At 40.0% G+C, this 15,736-nt stretch overlaps 1 protein-coding gene across 1 annotated transcript in view; it reads left to right on the plus strand.

Moving 5' to 3' along the window:
* Positions 1 to 15,223, plus strand: part of LOC123852504 (cytochrome b5) — a 37,351-nt gene extending 22,128 nt beyond the window's left edge. The window contains exons 2-5 of the mRNA XM_045886554.3: positions 6,846 to 6,974; positions 9,005 to 9,034; positions 13,118 to 13,152; positions 14,859 to 15,223. Of these exons, the coding sequence (XP_045742510.1) occupies positions 6,846 to 6,974; positions 9,005 to 9,034; positions 13,118 to 13,152; positions 14,859 to 14,940 (276 nt within the window). The 3' untranslated portion in view covers positions 14,941 to 15,223. The remainder of the gene's footprint in view (positions 1 to 6,845; positions 6,975 to 9,004; positions 9,035 to 13,117; positions 13,153 to 14,858) is intronic.
* Positions 15,224 to 15,736: the final 513 nt, after the last annotated feature.

The raw sequence follows: 15,736 nt of genomic DNA on the forward strand, positions 1-15,736 counted from the left end.
TTATACTTCTTGATTTTCTCTTCACTTCCATCACCATTATTAACAGGTGACTTTTTTTCAGAGCCATTTGTCACAAAGAAAGCTTTTATCACACATGTCACAGCATTGAAAATGAGTTGAGAATCATTGACTGCACTGTGCTATGGATGCTGGGCAGCAGCTAAGTGCCTCATTTGCTCCTGACTCTCAGGGAGAGTGATTCAGTTCCATGTTTAGCAGTGTTGCATGTTACTACATGGTTAGGACCTAGTGGGTGATTCATGGTTAGTCAGAACTGTGAGGCTGTATTAGTGAAGGCCAAGGGTTTTTTCTGTTATTTCTTTAACCTCAGCTTAAGTGCATGATTCTTCAGGTTTGAGCCACGCTGATTTTTTCATGAACTTCTGTGTGTCCCACACAATGTGTTGCTCAGAGTAGACAGTAAATATTTTGATTAAATAAATTAGCAGTTAAACGTAAAATTATATGGTTTCTGAATGGTAAGAACTCTCACAGTTCAGGGAAAGGAGAGTGGTATGGGCTAGAATAGTTGAAATGAGAAAGTTGTCATCAGCCACATAACTGGTTAGATGTAATGGTTCCAAAGCCAGTGTGCAATGACCTGTGCCTGTCTCCTTTATTTAGCCAACAATTACTTATAAATATTTCTTCATATCTGCCATGTGCCAGGCATTGAACTAGATATTGGGGCAGTAGTGATGAGTAGGACAAACAAAAGTCTGTCCTCATGAATCTTATAAACAAATTGATATAAATATAGGTAGTAATGAGTGCTATGAAGGCAAACAAAACAGGAAGTGGGTAGAGAACATGGTGTGGGGTGGGCTCTTTAGATGGGGAAATCCTCGAAGGGCTCTGAAAGGCCAACTTGAATATGAATGAAGGGTAGATGGAATCACATAAAGTTTGGGAGAGGAACATTCCAAGCAGAGGCAGATGGGAGGGATCTGACATGGAGAACAAGTTTGGCAGGATTGAGGACCTGCCCCAAGACTGGCTAGAACTGAGCAACGGAGGTTTCACTTTGCCCTCCCAGAAAGCTGGAAAGACTTTGGATATTTGCAGGTGTGGGCAGAATCTGCAGGCATGTCTGTTTTCCTTTTCTACTTCCCTTTTACTTCTCCTCAAGTCCACTATGACCAACCACCCTGGGCTAGGCTAGCATTAGCCCTTCCCTAGATTGCCTTAATCATCTTCTTAAAGTCCTCATAGTGTGATGATGTGAGGGAGCTGATTGTACAAGGGGCAAGAGGAAGCAGACCAGTTAGGAGACCATTGTGGTCGTTTATGTATGGTGTTGGTAGCTTGGTCTAGGGTGGCAGTGTCGGAAGTGGGGAGAGGTGGTTGGATCCTGAGTATGTTTTGAAGATAGCCACCTGGATTTGCTGGTGGGTTGGAGCCGAGGAGAGAGGAATAAAGTTTGACTTCTGGTTTTGGACCATAGCAACTGGGTACATGGTGGCACTGTTTCCTGAGAATGGAAATTCCAGAAAGCAGTGCATTTTTTTTTGTTTTTTTTTTAAGATTTATTTCTTTATTTTAGAGAAAGAGCATGAGCAGGAGGGGCAGAGGGAGAGGAGAGAGAACCTCAAGCATACTCTCGCTGAGCGCAGGGCCCAACATGGGGCTGGATCTCAGGACCCTGAGATCCTGACCTGAGCTGAAATAAAGAGTCAGACGCTCAACTGACTACGCCACCCAGGCACCCTTGGAAAACAGTGCATTTTGAGGGAAAGTAAAACATTTGGTTTTGGTTATGTTATGTTGTGTTTGGAACATGGAATAGATGTTGAGTAAACACGGAAGGTAGGCTACTACAGGTAGGAGGACTCGAGCTCAGGGGAAGCCAGGTATTACTCAACTGCACTCACTAGGGAACAGTGATTTTCTGGGTTGGAGGCCAGGTAAAACCACTGGGAGAGTTAGTGTAGGTAGAGGATGGGAGAATGCCAGGGACCGAGCCCCGGGGTGCTCCCGTGTTGAGACTTGGAGATGAACAGATTAGAAAGTAGTGGCCAGTGAGGTTGAAGGGAAACCAGGAGGGTCTGCTGTCCCAGCAGCCATGAGAAGCCAGCATTTTAAGAAGAGATCCACTGTGCCAAGGTTCTGAGGGCTTTTATGCTGCGAAAAGTAGAAAGTCAGATGTAATTTCGGGCCCTGGTAGCCAGAGTTACTGTCCATACCATAGAAGTTCACCATGTCTTCCTGAAAGTGTCCTTAAGAGTGGAGTGGGGCTGTGGCAGTTAATGTCTTCCGAATTATGGACTGTGCTAATCTTTTATCTTTTCAAATACATTTTCCTGTAGATTACCCTTAACTATGGATGTCAAGAGTAAAAGCTATTGCCAGTTATTTTATTGGTATTCCCTGGTTTGTACCTGGGGTTTCTCATATGCTGTCAGAGCAAGGTGTGTTTGGGTAACTTGTGGAATGGAGATATTGCAGAGGCAGACAGAGGGAATTATTGGATCACCAGGTATGTGGACACAGTGAGTGTGGGGAGGCCCTGCTGGAACCAGTCTACCTGCCGAACTTGGTCTGCTTCTGGGATTCCCATTCCCAGCAGTTGGCACCATCATCCATTCAATCAGGCAAGCCCCAAACCTGCATCCTCGTGTTGCATCTTGTCTCTCATCCACCCTCTTCAACCTATCAAGAAGTCCTTCCTCTCTTGCCTTTTGTCCTTCCCTGCCTCTTTATTTCCATGGCTGCTACCAGCCTGCCTTAGGCTTTTTCTTGCCTGGATTATTGTAATGGCCTTAGCGAATTGTCTTCCTGGATCCTTTCCTGCCCTTATACCTGTTGTTCACTCTGAAGACCAGATTATGTTTTTAAAACTAAATCTGCTTTTGTTACCTTCCCTTCTTAGATCTCTCAATGACTTCTCATCGCTTGCTGGAGAAAGATCAGAATCCCTAAAAGGGCCTAGAGCTCTGTGTGGCCTGCCCTGCCCTCTGCGGCTTGCCCTTTCTCCCTCCCCTGCCCAGCCTCTCCCTGCCCCATGGGACATTCATCTCCTCTGTCTCTGCCCCTTCTTGACCCTGACTCCTTCCTGCTTCGTATCTCAGCTCAGCGGAGCTACTCCTGAGTCCTTCATGTTGCAGCCTTCTCGGCACTGTGCTCTTTTGTCTCAGAACATTGGTTTTTACCGGCAGTTAGTTGTACGGTTACAGATTATTCCAGTGGGATCCCTATTAGTTTATAAATCCCCCAGGGCAGGAGCTGAGAGCTTCTCTGCTCCATATGTCTGGCACACCTTGGTGTCTGGCACATGGAGACACTTGGCATGTGTTTGTTGAGTCCGTTGACTTTAGGATATAATAACACAAATGGGAAATGAATCTTCCTCTGGAAAAATGGGAGACTTTATGTTAGGACAGCTCTAGTGGAAATGGCTAGTTTTCCCACAACCGCACCCAGTTCTGTCCTTCCTGGGTACTCCTTACTGTCACCCCTGATATTCTGTCCCATCTCTTTTTCTTTGGGCTCCACAGCTGCTGACTGCCACCGCATGGTGGGATGAGTGGGGGCCCTCGTGAGTGCTGCTTTCTGAGGACAGAATTCAGGGCTTGGCTCAGGACTCTTGACTCTTTAAGAGAGTCTCACCTCTTTTGTTACCTCTGATCTTGCCTGCGTGTGACTAGGCACTTTGGTCTTTTCCTTAAATCTTTCAGAAAATCTCCAGATGATTTTCATCACCTGTTATTCTACTGCTTTCCTCTTTGAAGCATTGTCTTTTCTTTGAGTCCCTCTCAAATTCTAGAAGCTGCCCAACAGATAGTAAGTTTTCTCAGAGCTTCTGGGCATAAACCGTAGACATACACCATCTCTGGGAGTAACCAAGATGGCATCAACACCACTGTCCCCGTCTCTTAAGAGTGCTGACAGGTAAGGAAGAAAGTTTCCTTCAGGCTGATAATGAGATGTGTGCATATTAAGACTACAGCATGAATCTGCTCACAAGAGTGAAGAGAGTGACAAGGTGAATCACCAAGTTTCAAACCATCATTAGACTTCATTTACTTCACAAAGTGTGTGTCTCTGTGTCTCCCCACATCATAAATATATTTCAAGGAAAATATCCGATATTACAATAAGCCAGTCCCATATCTTTTGCTGTCTTATCAAGATTTGAGTTATTTTATTCTGGGAGAAAGAAAAAAACTTTGTTCTTTTGGTGTGTTTTTTTGTTTTGTTTTGCTTTTGTTTGTTTTTTGTTTTTGTTTTTACTGTTTAAAAAAATCCCTGGAGTGGGGCAAATGTATTTTAGTGTCAGTTCATTCATTTTTCTTAAATAGTGGTCAGTGGAACCAGTGGAACCCAAGATGTCTTTCTTTTTTTCCCCTGAAAACAACTGTCTCACAGAGATGGTTTAGGCAAAGTCTAAATCATAGCTAGATAGACACATATGTACACGTAGAGACATGCTCTCTTGTTTTCCTTGCTTGGTCAGAAATTAAGTTGAGAAGTTGCCCTTTTCTTTCAGGTTAAGGCTGTTGTGTTATTCTCTATGAAGCTGAATGTTTACCTTCTGCATTTTAGCATTTTAAAAATCAAAATTCTCTATTTTAAAAACTTAGTTTTATGATGCTTTAGGAAATGCTAATCTATGTTTTTAACCTTGTTTGAAAATTTCCTTTGAAGATAAGCTGTAACTGGAAACTAATGATTTGCTCTGAGAGATTTGTCTATATTCACATATCCTTAATAGGAACCAAAAGTTAAGGAACTCATGAGTTCAGCCATCCACATGGAAGGAAAACAGTCTGTGTACTTATATAATTTGTGGGTGCTGAGTAAGTTGTGATTTTATATCTCTTGTGTTTTGCTTCTGTACTCCTCAGTCCATGCCCAACAGTAAATAAGACTGTTCCAGAATCAACAAATCATGGTTTCCATTGCCACAGCCTTGGAAGTGCATCAGGAAGCTTCAGATTGGCTTTCAGAGTGAGCCATCCCCCTGGTGTGGCTTCTCATGTTTGTTTAAAGTGGACTTCTGATATTCTGTGCCCTCAATAGAAGACATTTAAATAAGTTGGGAAATTCCTGCAGCATGCAGCATTAGGTAGCTGTTTAAAAAGTCATGTTGAGGAAAGATGCTTTATGACATTGGAAAATATTTAATGAAAATGCTAGATAATGTTTATTGGTCATATGTTATGTGTCAGACACCTATATTAACACATTTAATCTTAAAAAATTATATGAGATAAATACAATTATTTTTCTTTTTTTTTTTTTTTTTTTAATATTTTATTTATTTATTTGAGACAGAGAGAATGAGAGAGAGAGAGCACATGAGAGGGGGGAGGGTCAGAGGGAGAAGCAGGGAGCCCGATGCGGGACTCGATCCCGGGACTCCAGAATCATGACCTGAGCCGAAGGCAGTCGCTTAACCAACTGAGCCACCCAGGCGCCCTACAATTATTTTTCTAAGTTCACATAGGAGTAGTAAGTAACCACTAGGCAATACTGTCTCTGTATCATGTATTATGATCTGCTTTTAATCTAACAAAACCGTATGCATAAGGCAATGATCTCCGTTTTCTTTCAAAAATTATTTACACATGTACATGTGTGTATATCCAGCCCTATTGAGATGGCAAGACCATAGCTAATTTTGGTGATTTTTATTTTCTTCTTTGTGTTTTCCAGTTTTACTATAATGTAGATGGATAACGTTTACAATAGTAGAGAAAAAAACCAAGTAGATTTCTGTAGCAGTAGATATATTTAAACAAAGTAGGAGGAGAAATGGATTTCAAAACAGTAATTGTCCACCGTTCTCTGTTATGTACCTTTATATTTTCCGTCACTGGGAGAAATTAAGAACAGAGTGCTCTCAGTTATGCAGAGGAGAGTTGTTTTGTTTAGTCATTGGACACGTGCTTACAGGTGATTTGCTCAAGGGCAGGGTAAATTTGATCTAAGGAAATAGGCTCAATTTAAGAAGGTTTTTCTCACCCATAAAAGTATTCAGGGTGATATAACCAAGCACTTACTCTCTTTTTACTTGACTGAGAACTCCGTTCCTTGCCTGAGGATCTCTGGACTTCATCTGTGTCTGTGCCTGGGCCCCCTTGTCAGCCCCTCCCTGCCTTTTGACCATCTGTTGTTTTACTAATGGAAGCAGCTAAGGAGCAGCTAAGAGCACTGAAATACTTCTGTTGCCCAAGGCCTTAACCCCAACCCCCAGTGGAGTGGTGCTCTTTCTTCTTTGCCTTCCTTGTCCCCCATCAATAATCTGTCCATACAGCAGCAGCTTGGGCAAGTTACTGCTGCACCTGCTTGCTTACTTTTTTCTTCCTACTAGAAAGAGAGTTCTGCTACAGGCAGGGGATATGCTTGCCTGTCCAACAGGCTATACACTTCCTGTACTTGGCAGGCAGACAGGGTGCTTTTCAAAGATGAATTATCACACAATTACCATCTAAGGTGTAGTAGCGTAAGTCCACACCTAGATCAAAGAAGTCAAAGGTCAGGGTATAGGACTCAAGAAAAAATAGATTGGGTAAAGGTCAAGAAGAACAATTTTGAGAGCTTTATGGAAAAGCAAAGAGGACATTCCCAGCGGATTAAAAATATGTGTCTAATGCTTTACAGCCATAGGAGTGATCTGGGGAAATGAACATCTTGACTATTGGAGAAAGATTCTAATGAACTTTCAAGAAGGAAATTAAATACAGAAGAGTATGCTGTTTTCATCCACATATGGATGAGTTGTACTCACACATTGTCATCTACCACTTCTAGAGTAGCCTATTTGGTTAATGAAACTGGCCACTTCCTTTTGACTCATTTACCTGGGAAAAAAATTTTGTTTTTTGTATCTGTCCTTCAAACAGCATCCTGGTGGGGAAGAAGTGTTAAGGGAACAAGCTGGAGGGGATGCTACTGAAAGTTTTGAGGATGTGGGACACTCTACAGATGCTAGAGAATTGTCCAAAACGTACATCATTGGGGAACTTCATCCGGTAAGTACCTTACTGGGGGCCTTTACTCCTCTTTAAGGCTGTGGGTTGACCTTGCTCAAAATTGTAGACTTGCATATTATGAAATTGAAGAAGTAAAGCAAAAACAACTCCTCCTGATTATATAACACCATTCTTGTCATAAACAAATCGATCAGAAATTTCTTTGCATTTCCCTGGTTGAAGTTTTCACTGGCACTTAGAGTCAGGACCCTCTAACCCAAGGCCAGGGCTGGGGGACAGTGCCTCTCAGACTATGAAGTGTCACGGAGCAACATATTTTAGAAGGTGGGGGTCATTGACCCAGCATGGTTTCTTTTTTTTCTTTTTTCCTTGACTAAAATATTTTAAGAAATATTTCTTAAGAAACTCCCTTCTACTCTCATAGTTTGAGGATATTTCAATTCTAAAAAAATGATTAAAAAATTTTTAAACCACCTCTGTTAAATGAATAAACCCTGTCTTCTGTAAAACTTACACATTCTCCTCACTCTTCTTACTTGACTCCAGATCTTTGAAAACGTCACGGTCGATGCAAATCCCTGGACTGACTTTATGCTCCCTAATTTAGCTTTTATATAAACCCGGGGCTGTAGTATGAATTTAGGCCCTTCTGTGGCAGTTTTGAATGACTATATGAAACTTTGCTAATCTGTCAACCAAAGTTATCTGGAAGGTAGCTGAATACTTGGGAAGAGGTGGCGGAGTTCTCCAAACAGATGCAGCCTCCTACACGATGCATTTGGCTGTTCTTACCTCTAGAGAGCACCTGGGCTTCTCAGCTGGGCCACAGGGTCTCCTGTTTCCCAGCTCGTGCTGCTTCACGGGGAGCCAGCCAGAGGGGGTGGGGGCGCTATTAGAAGCGGGCTAATGTAGGCATGTGGCCTCAGCCCAAGTACGCACTCTGAGAAACCACTGAAAAACAAAAATCCATATGAAAAGTTCTGTCATTATGATTGTAATAAAAATCACATATAATTGCCAAATATACTTGCCAATAATTTTAATGTTGTCATTTATTATAAAACATTTGGTAAATACAAATCAATAGGTGCATCACATAAAATATTGATCAAATAAGCTCCTGTGTACCAATTACCAAGCTAAGAAATTTAACATTGCCAAAAAAAAAAAGTTGATTGATATTTCTTGCAATGACCATGAATGAAGGAAAGCTTAAAGGCTCTTTATGGAAGGCCTAAAAATAGGAAATCTGTTTTAGAGCAATTTCCATTGAATTAGGGAGGTAGGGTTTTTTTGTTTGTTTGTTTATTTGGTGGTAGGAGGGGGTACTCTGAAAGAATGAGCTTCACTTACCTGGAGAGTTTATTCACCCACATGTTTTCATCTTGATCTTCATACTTCACCAAAATGAGGTAGCTTTATGGTAACCAGAGAGGCTTTTCCTTAAAATGTTTGATTCTGTCCTTATTCTTTCCTTTCCAAACTTGTAGGTGTAGAAGAGGTGGGTTTTCAGACTGCGACTACAGCATTTCTGCCTTATCTGCTTACTGGGATTCCCTGTGGTCACCTTTAGGTGACCCTTAATTTGGACTACCTCAAGCAGAGGTTTAAGAAAATTGCAACCCTGTAGTTGGGAGATTGCAGGAATTCACTGAGGATATGACGCAAAATTACACACACACACACAGGTATACAAACATACATACACTCATTTCACAGGATAGCAGGGGAATAATCTACTTAGGTCTCAGCTGCTCCCTGAATTGAAGATTAAAATCCAAGTCTAATAAATGTATATGCACATGAACATATAAATATGATTATCATGGATGATGTTCTAAACTTTGGAACTCTAGATTGAAAATTAATCATTTAATCAGCTATTAATTTTTGTAGTCAAGTCAGATGGATCAAACTTTGTAATTAACAACCTAGATAGATGAACCTAAAGTGCTAGTTACTGAATAGTAATGTTTTCTAAAAAATCTCAGTAAAAGTGACTGCTTTGGACATGGTACTTTTGTAAATGTTCTTTCATTCTGTAATGTGCCTTTTTTTTTTAATTGCAGGATGATAGAGCAAAGTTAACCAAGCCTTCGGTAAGTGTGTCATCCCCAGTGTCTCAGTGGCCGTGCCTATCTTCACTGTATTTCATACCTGTCAAACTGGAGGACAGAAGTCTTTCAGCTATTTGAATGAGGCCAGGCCAGCATAGGTTAGATGAATATGTAACCTGTTGGCTCAGCAAAATACATTGTGTATAGACCAGCCATTGTGTTTCATTAGGACAGCTTGTGTGTTCTCTCTGTAATACTCTCCATACATCATTTTTTCACCGTAATTATCAGTAGATACCTCTTGAAGTGCTACTTGTATAAGTAGCACTGTGCTTCTGATCTGAAAGATTTGACACGAGCCTTATTTTCAGAGAACTTAAAATCTGAGCAGAGGTCTTAATACTTGAACCTTGGAGGACACTACCCATGTCTTTACCTCCGTGTCCCTGGGACATAGGTGTTAAATAAGTATTTGTTGGTTGAATTTAATGTTAATAAAATTAAATAATAACTTTTTGATGCATTTTTCCTTAGGAAAGGAAAATATATTCTAGGGGATATTAATTTTATGCCCTGGTTCACTAGCCCTTCTCGCTGAGCTGGTCTTCTCACTTACATTTGAAAAATCCATAGTAAGAATTGATGACAACAACCAGAGTCCCTGACGAGTACAAGCAGACAGAATAGTTGTCGGCCTGTAATTAAAGGACCATGGAAGAACATTTTGCTTAAACCACAGAAAGAGAGAATAATTTTTCCATTTTGGTTTCTGTTCTTGCTTTTATTAGAGCCCAACAGTGAGACTCCTCAGGGCTTGTATGAAAGAACTGGTGAACTCATTTGCTAGCTGCTGTTGACAAGACATTCTCTTTAATCTATAGCAAAATCAAAGCAGTAAATCCAATAGAGCATAAAGGCCATGTTTACCTTCATACCCCAGATGGTATAATATAAGTCTTGATTAATGGTATTTCTTACAAAGCAATCTCATTTACAGTCTCTCCTTTCCCTATTCAGAAAGTTCAGTGTTGGTGATCTGAGTACTTTGGGAAGACAAAAAATGGACTTCAGAATTTGAATTGCCTCTACAACAGCTGCTGAGTTCTTGCTGTTGGGTCATACGACATTAGCACCTTTTTTGAGGCTACTTTTTGGGTAACTGAAATCCTGTGATGCATGTAGTCTTTGCTTTTTCTCCATAATCAGGTCAGGGAAAAAGTATATACTTTTTTCCTGTTAGGTTTTCAGGAGGTTAATAATCTTGGTATAAATCATTCAGCTATAATAAAGGATTTGATAAGGCTCATTGCATTAAGTTAGATTTAATGTAGGTCCAGTCATATCTCAAACGACGATGCCTACAAACAGAAACTAGGGCTGAATTGGTAAGCAGGTCTCCTGCCATACTGCTGTATTTCCCAAAGACAGACTCTCTCCTCTTTTAGAACATATATGACTTTGATTAGATCAGCCGAAGTAGGGTAAGAACTTGCTGTCTTTCTTAGAGGACATAAGCAAATACAATGAAAAAAATACACGACTACTCTTTTGGATTTATCTTTCTTATGCTTCTAGTTTGCCAGAAGAGAGTGTCCTTGGGTATTTCTTTTGGTGTGTGGGTCTCTGTATAACCATCTGTCTATCTCCAGGCTGATAAATGTAAGCTGTGGTCTGATTTTTTTCAATGTTGCCACTGAAAATACCTAGTTGAATTGTGAAATAAGATGCAACAAAGATTATTAGCTTGACCCTGCCCAAAGGAAAACATGGTGTTTAGTTGCCAAGATAAGATATTTGTAGACCTAGAAATGATGCATTTTTAAACAAATTTGTATCTATTAAATTTGCTTACATGGAGGATATCAGTAGTATCAATACCTTTTCTTGGTTGTGGTTTTCAAATTATTGCTGTTTAAGTGACTTTGTTTGAGTCTCATGATATCCCTGTGGGATCCATAGACCTTCCAGGAAGGTAAAAACAGTGAAGCTCAGACCTTGCTGCAAGCTTTGACCTTGTTCAAGGTCACACTGCAGAACCATGGCTGGCACCCATCTCAGGTTTGGTGGGTGCAGTCTCTTAAGCTTCTTCTGTAGGCTCTGTACTCCAAAGGCAAAAATATCAGTGTCCCTGATATTTTTAGGAAAGCATTCCAATTAAGGAATAGGCTAAAGTAGATTAAATGTATAAATGAGATGATTTTGATTTGCAAAAACTTGATGTACTTTGCATGATTTTTATATAGCTTCTCATGTACTGATGGAATTATTAATCTTTCCTATGTGAAATTGAACCCCTCAGGGTCATGGAGTGAACAGGTGGCAGAGCCTGTAATAAAAACCATAGTCTTTTCTGCCTGTTAGTTGTTGACATATTTGTTAGTTACACACAGAAGCCCAACTTAGGCCCCTCAGACCATTGGACGGGCAAGACAGTTTCAGTTTTCTTTTTCATCAGTGTGGTAAATGGTAATTCAAACTTGCTTTAGCTCTCAGGCATCTCTGGATTAAGAGCCTAACAGATAAGAAACACTCAGAAATGTATATAATCTTTTAAAGTACAGCTCTTTAGAAGATCGTTGTTGTTGCTGGCGGTGAGGTACCCTAAAAGTTTTAGCATTAACGCTCAGGGCAGTGATGAACGAGGAGGTAGGCTAGCCTAGTTTCCTTAGAGTTGTCAGCATGTTTGGTAAAATGCACGTGCTTGGTATAACAAAATAACAGATCTGTGTCTGAGTTCTGTTTACTCTTCTGGGCTTAACTTTCTTATTGTGACAATAATATTTTACTTTCAATGAACTGTTGTGCTCCAGTTTCAGAATTTATTATGTCATCTAATAGTGGAATAATCCTTTTGCACAGTCCAGTGACTTCTGGTAATCCTTGTTAATTTTATTCATATACGCAAAATTTGAAAAATAATCTTGCAGTAGTTATGAATACTTTTTGTAGTTGCTAAGATTTAACATTGCTTAAAAAGATAATAACTGTGTGAAGTTTTCTTTTTAAATGACTTATTTTTTTCCCCCCTACTGTGTCAGGAATCTTAAAGGCCATGTTTCCAGGTTTGTGGGTCTCCTAACTGATTTGCTTGCTCTTCCCTAACAGTTTTCTGCCTTCTCCTGGGGTTTCTCTAATGAATGCGCTGCCTCGCTCTGTGCAGCTTTTTGCCTCACTGCAGAGTGTGGATGTTTTGCTAATGGCTTATCTTGTGCTTTGGGAAACTGCAGAGATGAACTCTCAGATGAAGCTGCCTTACTTATGGCTACCTTCCTTTGAGGCACTAATACTTTCGCTGGTGTGAAATTTCTAAAGAATGCTTCTTAGTTTTCAAGCCAGGAAAGTTTATTTTTCCTTAGGCCTTAGTTATTCATCTGTTTGGGGAAGTATGTATTTTTCAAGAGCCAAAATTAGTTCACTTTCATGGTACTGACAGAAGTTCTCGTAGAAAGTTCTGGAAGGCAAAATAGGCCAACTGTGAAAGACCCCAGCACACACACAGGGCGTCCCTATTTGGAGGTTTCTTGGCTGGTGACCCTGTGAGGTCAGTTCCTGAGGCCTCCACTTTTTAGAGCTGTCTTGTCAGAGTTAGAGAAGGCCAGGAGAGGTAGTGGTCCAGAGTGTGATAATTTAAATGACAATTTTTATTTTTCTCTTTTTGGTTGACATGTCTTTTAATACAATTTGGGTACACTTTTACTTCACATAAAATTTGAATGAAATAACTGATTTTATTGAAGTTTTCATTCATGCTTTTAAAGAATTAAGCTTTTCTTCCTAAAGGTAGTGGTGGGGTTATGTGTCCGTGTATATGATAATCAGTTTTCAGTTTCTACATTATTCAGATGTGTACTGTGTAGAGGATATTTTATGTAGCCTATTTTTAATTTTTTTTTTCAAATTGTCTAGGTTATGTCTAAGTAATTTAAATACAGATGATTCTTAAAATTTTTTCTTCTAAAAAATGGTGAAAATAGGCATTTTAGTAAAAGTTTATGATACAGTTTTCCCTTTCAATGTGTTTTGAAGAATATACTGAAAATTATGATCTTATTTTAAAAGAAGTTCTTAGTCAATTGAATAAATGTTCAGATGTTCCCTTAAAGTTCACTTTTTCTCTTGTTTCAGGAAACTCTCATTACTACTGTTGATTCTAATTCCAGGTATGTCGTAATTTTCTCTTAAGGTAACTGGTCAGAAGGCCAGTGGAGTCTGGGTGGGCTTAGGGCTCCTCCCCCACCTGAGGGCTCAGGCTCCCACTGTGCCCCCTCTCAGTGGACAGCCCAGGGTCATCTCCACTTGGTGCCCAGATGACTCAGGACATCCCCTCCTCAATTGTCAGACAGCTCAGACTCTGGACACTCTTTAGAACAACCCCAAATCTCGTCCTCCAGCTGCATTTACTCTATAGTATGGACAGAACAAGTTGGGTCTCTTTTTCTCCAGGGTAGTCTTGTGGCCTACACAGTCTTCCTGCCAAGGCAAACAACCTTTCTTATTCAATATATGGTCTGTTTCTTACATTGTAGTGATTATATCTCCCTAAATGTTTATATCTAAGTGTTTACATCTCCCTAAGCTCAGTGTTCCTTCAAGTGTAGCATGAATCACTTGTTCTAGGGACTGGATTTCTTTGTCACAGTCCAAGATCCTATTAACATTTGTGGCAGCTCTACCATATTGACTTGCATAATTGGCCTATATCTCTCTGGTAGACAGAGATAATTGGCCCCAAGCTCAAAACCACACATTTATGCCTATTTTATTTCACCCTGTCAAATGGAACTGCCCCAGTCTGTCAGTGTTCTGGTACATTCCCTGCCTTCAGGCAGTAGTCCTTCACTGTACGTTTTATTGACAGGTTAAGTTTCCTTCTAAATGAAAACTAAAAACCCCACCAAGATGAAAGTTACATTTGTAATCTTTTTTGCAGTTTAAATCTTTGTATTGAACACAATCTTTGTATGGGTTGATGTGTGAAGAGTATTAAAGGATAGAAAGTTTATGACAAAATATATGTCTTTATAGGAGTTATCTGGCTTAATTCACATTCTGCTTTCTAGGAAACTATAGGTTCATATCTAAATTGAAGATCATTCTAGCTTTGTCCCTGGTTTGATCTGTAATCTGTCATTTTTAGTTGATCAAAAATTCTATGCACCAGGACTAAAACAGTGTGTAAGTTAGGGATTTTTCTGAGTTTACACCTATGGACCACAGATTAAGTAGTTTGGGCATGCTGTTTCTTAATGTGTTAAATTTGTGCATGGGTGAAGGTTAGATTTTCCAAACAGAATCACGGAACATAGAGCTGTGGTGCTCGCAGCAACCTTAATAATCCCGTGGCTCAAACTCCTTAACTTCACAGTCCAGGAGATGTGCTTTTCTCGTGGGTATAGAGCTTGTGGTTGGCTCTCCCAAAATGAGCACCTTGATTTTCTTGTTCTCAGTTTAGTGCTATTTTAAATTCTTAATGTATGTAAGTAGAATAAAACCTGTAAGGAATATTTGCTTTTGTGAACTTGTGATACGTAACCCAGAGTTGATGTCCTTAAATAAGTCGCTAGTTGTAGGTAGCATCTGTTGGGGGAGTGATTCATAGCTCTTTGTGTAAGTTAAGAGAAATAGATTTAAGTGGAATGGGGATGGAGGTCATTAATTTTCTTCCAAAGCTAGAGCACTTGCTGGTATACTAGGGCATGTGTGGTGCTCATGTTGCTTTTAACAACTCAGAGTTGACGTTTCATCCAGGCAAGTTAGAGAGAGAATAAAAACATGCCACAGTGATTTTCACGGTAAGTAGAAGGAGCAAAGGTTTTGAGTCCCGTGCGCCGAACCTCATGCAAGCATCATTGCCGTTTCTTTCCAGCTGGTGGACCAACTGGGTGATCCCAGCCGTCTCAGCAATGCTAGTGGCTCTGATGTATCACCTCTATACAGCAGAAGATTAAACTCATGCTCAGAAGTGGAGGAAAGAAAAGACTGCTTTGGACCAGGGAGAAAGAAGCCAGTGTTAACTGCTTCAATTGACAGAAACCTTCACCTGAAAAACAACTTTAATACACCTGTTTCCCTTTTCTCCTACTTTGAACCAAACCAAAAGAACTGTTCTTTCTACTCCCGGACTCTTTGAATTGTGCCTTTTGTTCATCAGCTTTTTTTGATGTTCCATCACTACATAATTTACTTATTGTAGGCATGATCTTTTAAAAAATATATCTGGCTTTTAAAATATGCCACCACGATTGCCTGTCTATTTGGTATATAACTGCCTTTAACATTTAGAATCTGATTGTTTAGCAGAGTCATTTAATGTGCTAATCGTTGAGACTCAAGCAGTCTATATGACGTGCGATGGGCAGTGTCCTCACATCCCTCCTTGTGCTGTGTCCTCTCTCCTGAACAACCCAGTACTGCCTGCTCCAGTGTAGTTTCCGTTCCCAGGGAATTAAGAAAAGCTCAGAAATGAAAGATTTCTAATTGTTCTACTTGAAATAGATGATAAAAAGAGAAGGTGGCCTGTAGGACCTATGAAAAAGACTTACCTCTTCCTTGATTAAAAAAATACAGTCAACATAAAAGGAAACCCGTGAACCATGAGAGGACATTTTATCTGTCCCCTCTCACAGACTAAAAATTTACTGAAGAGATTCTGTCATATAGGTTCTAAAGTTTAAAAAAATTCCTCATTCAGAAGCAAAAACTGTTTATATACTCATTAAGGAAATGTTGATTCTGTACTTCACA

Source organism: Mirounga angustirostris, unplaced genomic scaffold (assembly GCF_029215605.1).
Source record: "Mirounga angustirostris isolate CCGP_5_RB_7025 unplaced genomic scaffold, mMirAng1.0.hap1 SCAF_14, whole genome shotgun sequence".
Lineage (NCBI taxonomy): Eukaryota > Metazoa > Chordata > Mammalia > Carnivora > Phocidae > Mirounga > Mirounga angustirostris.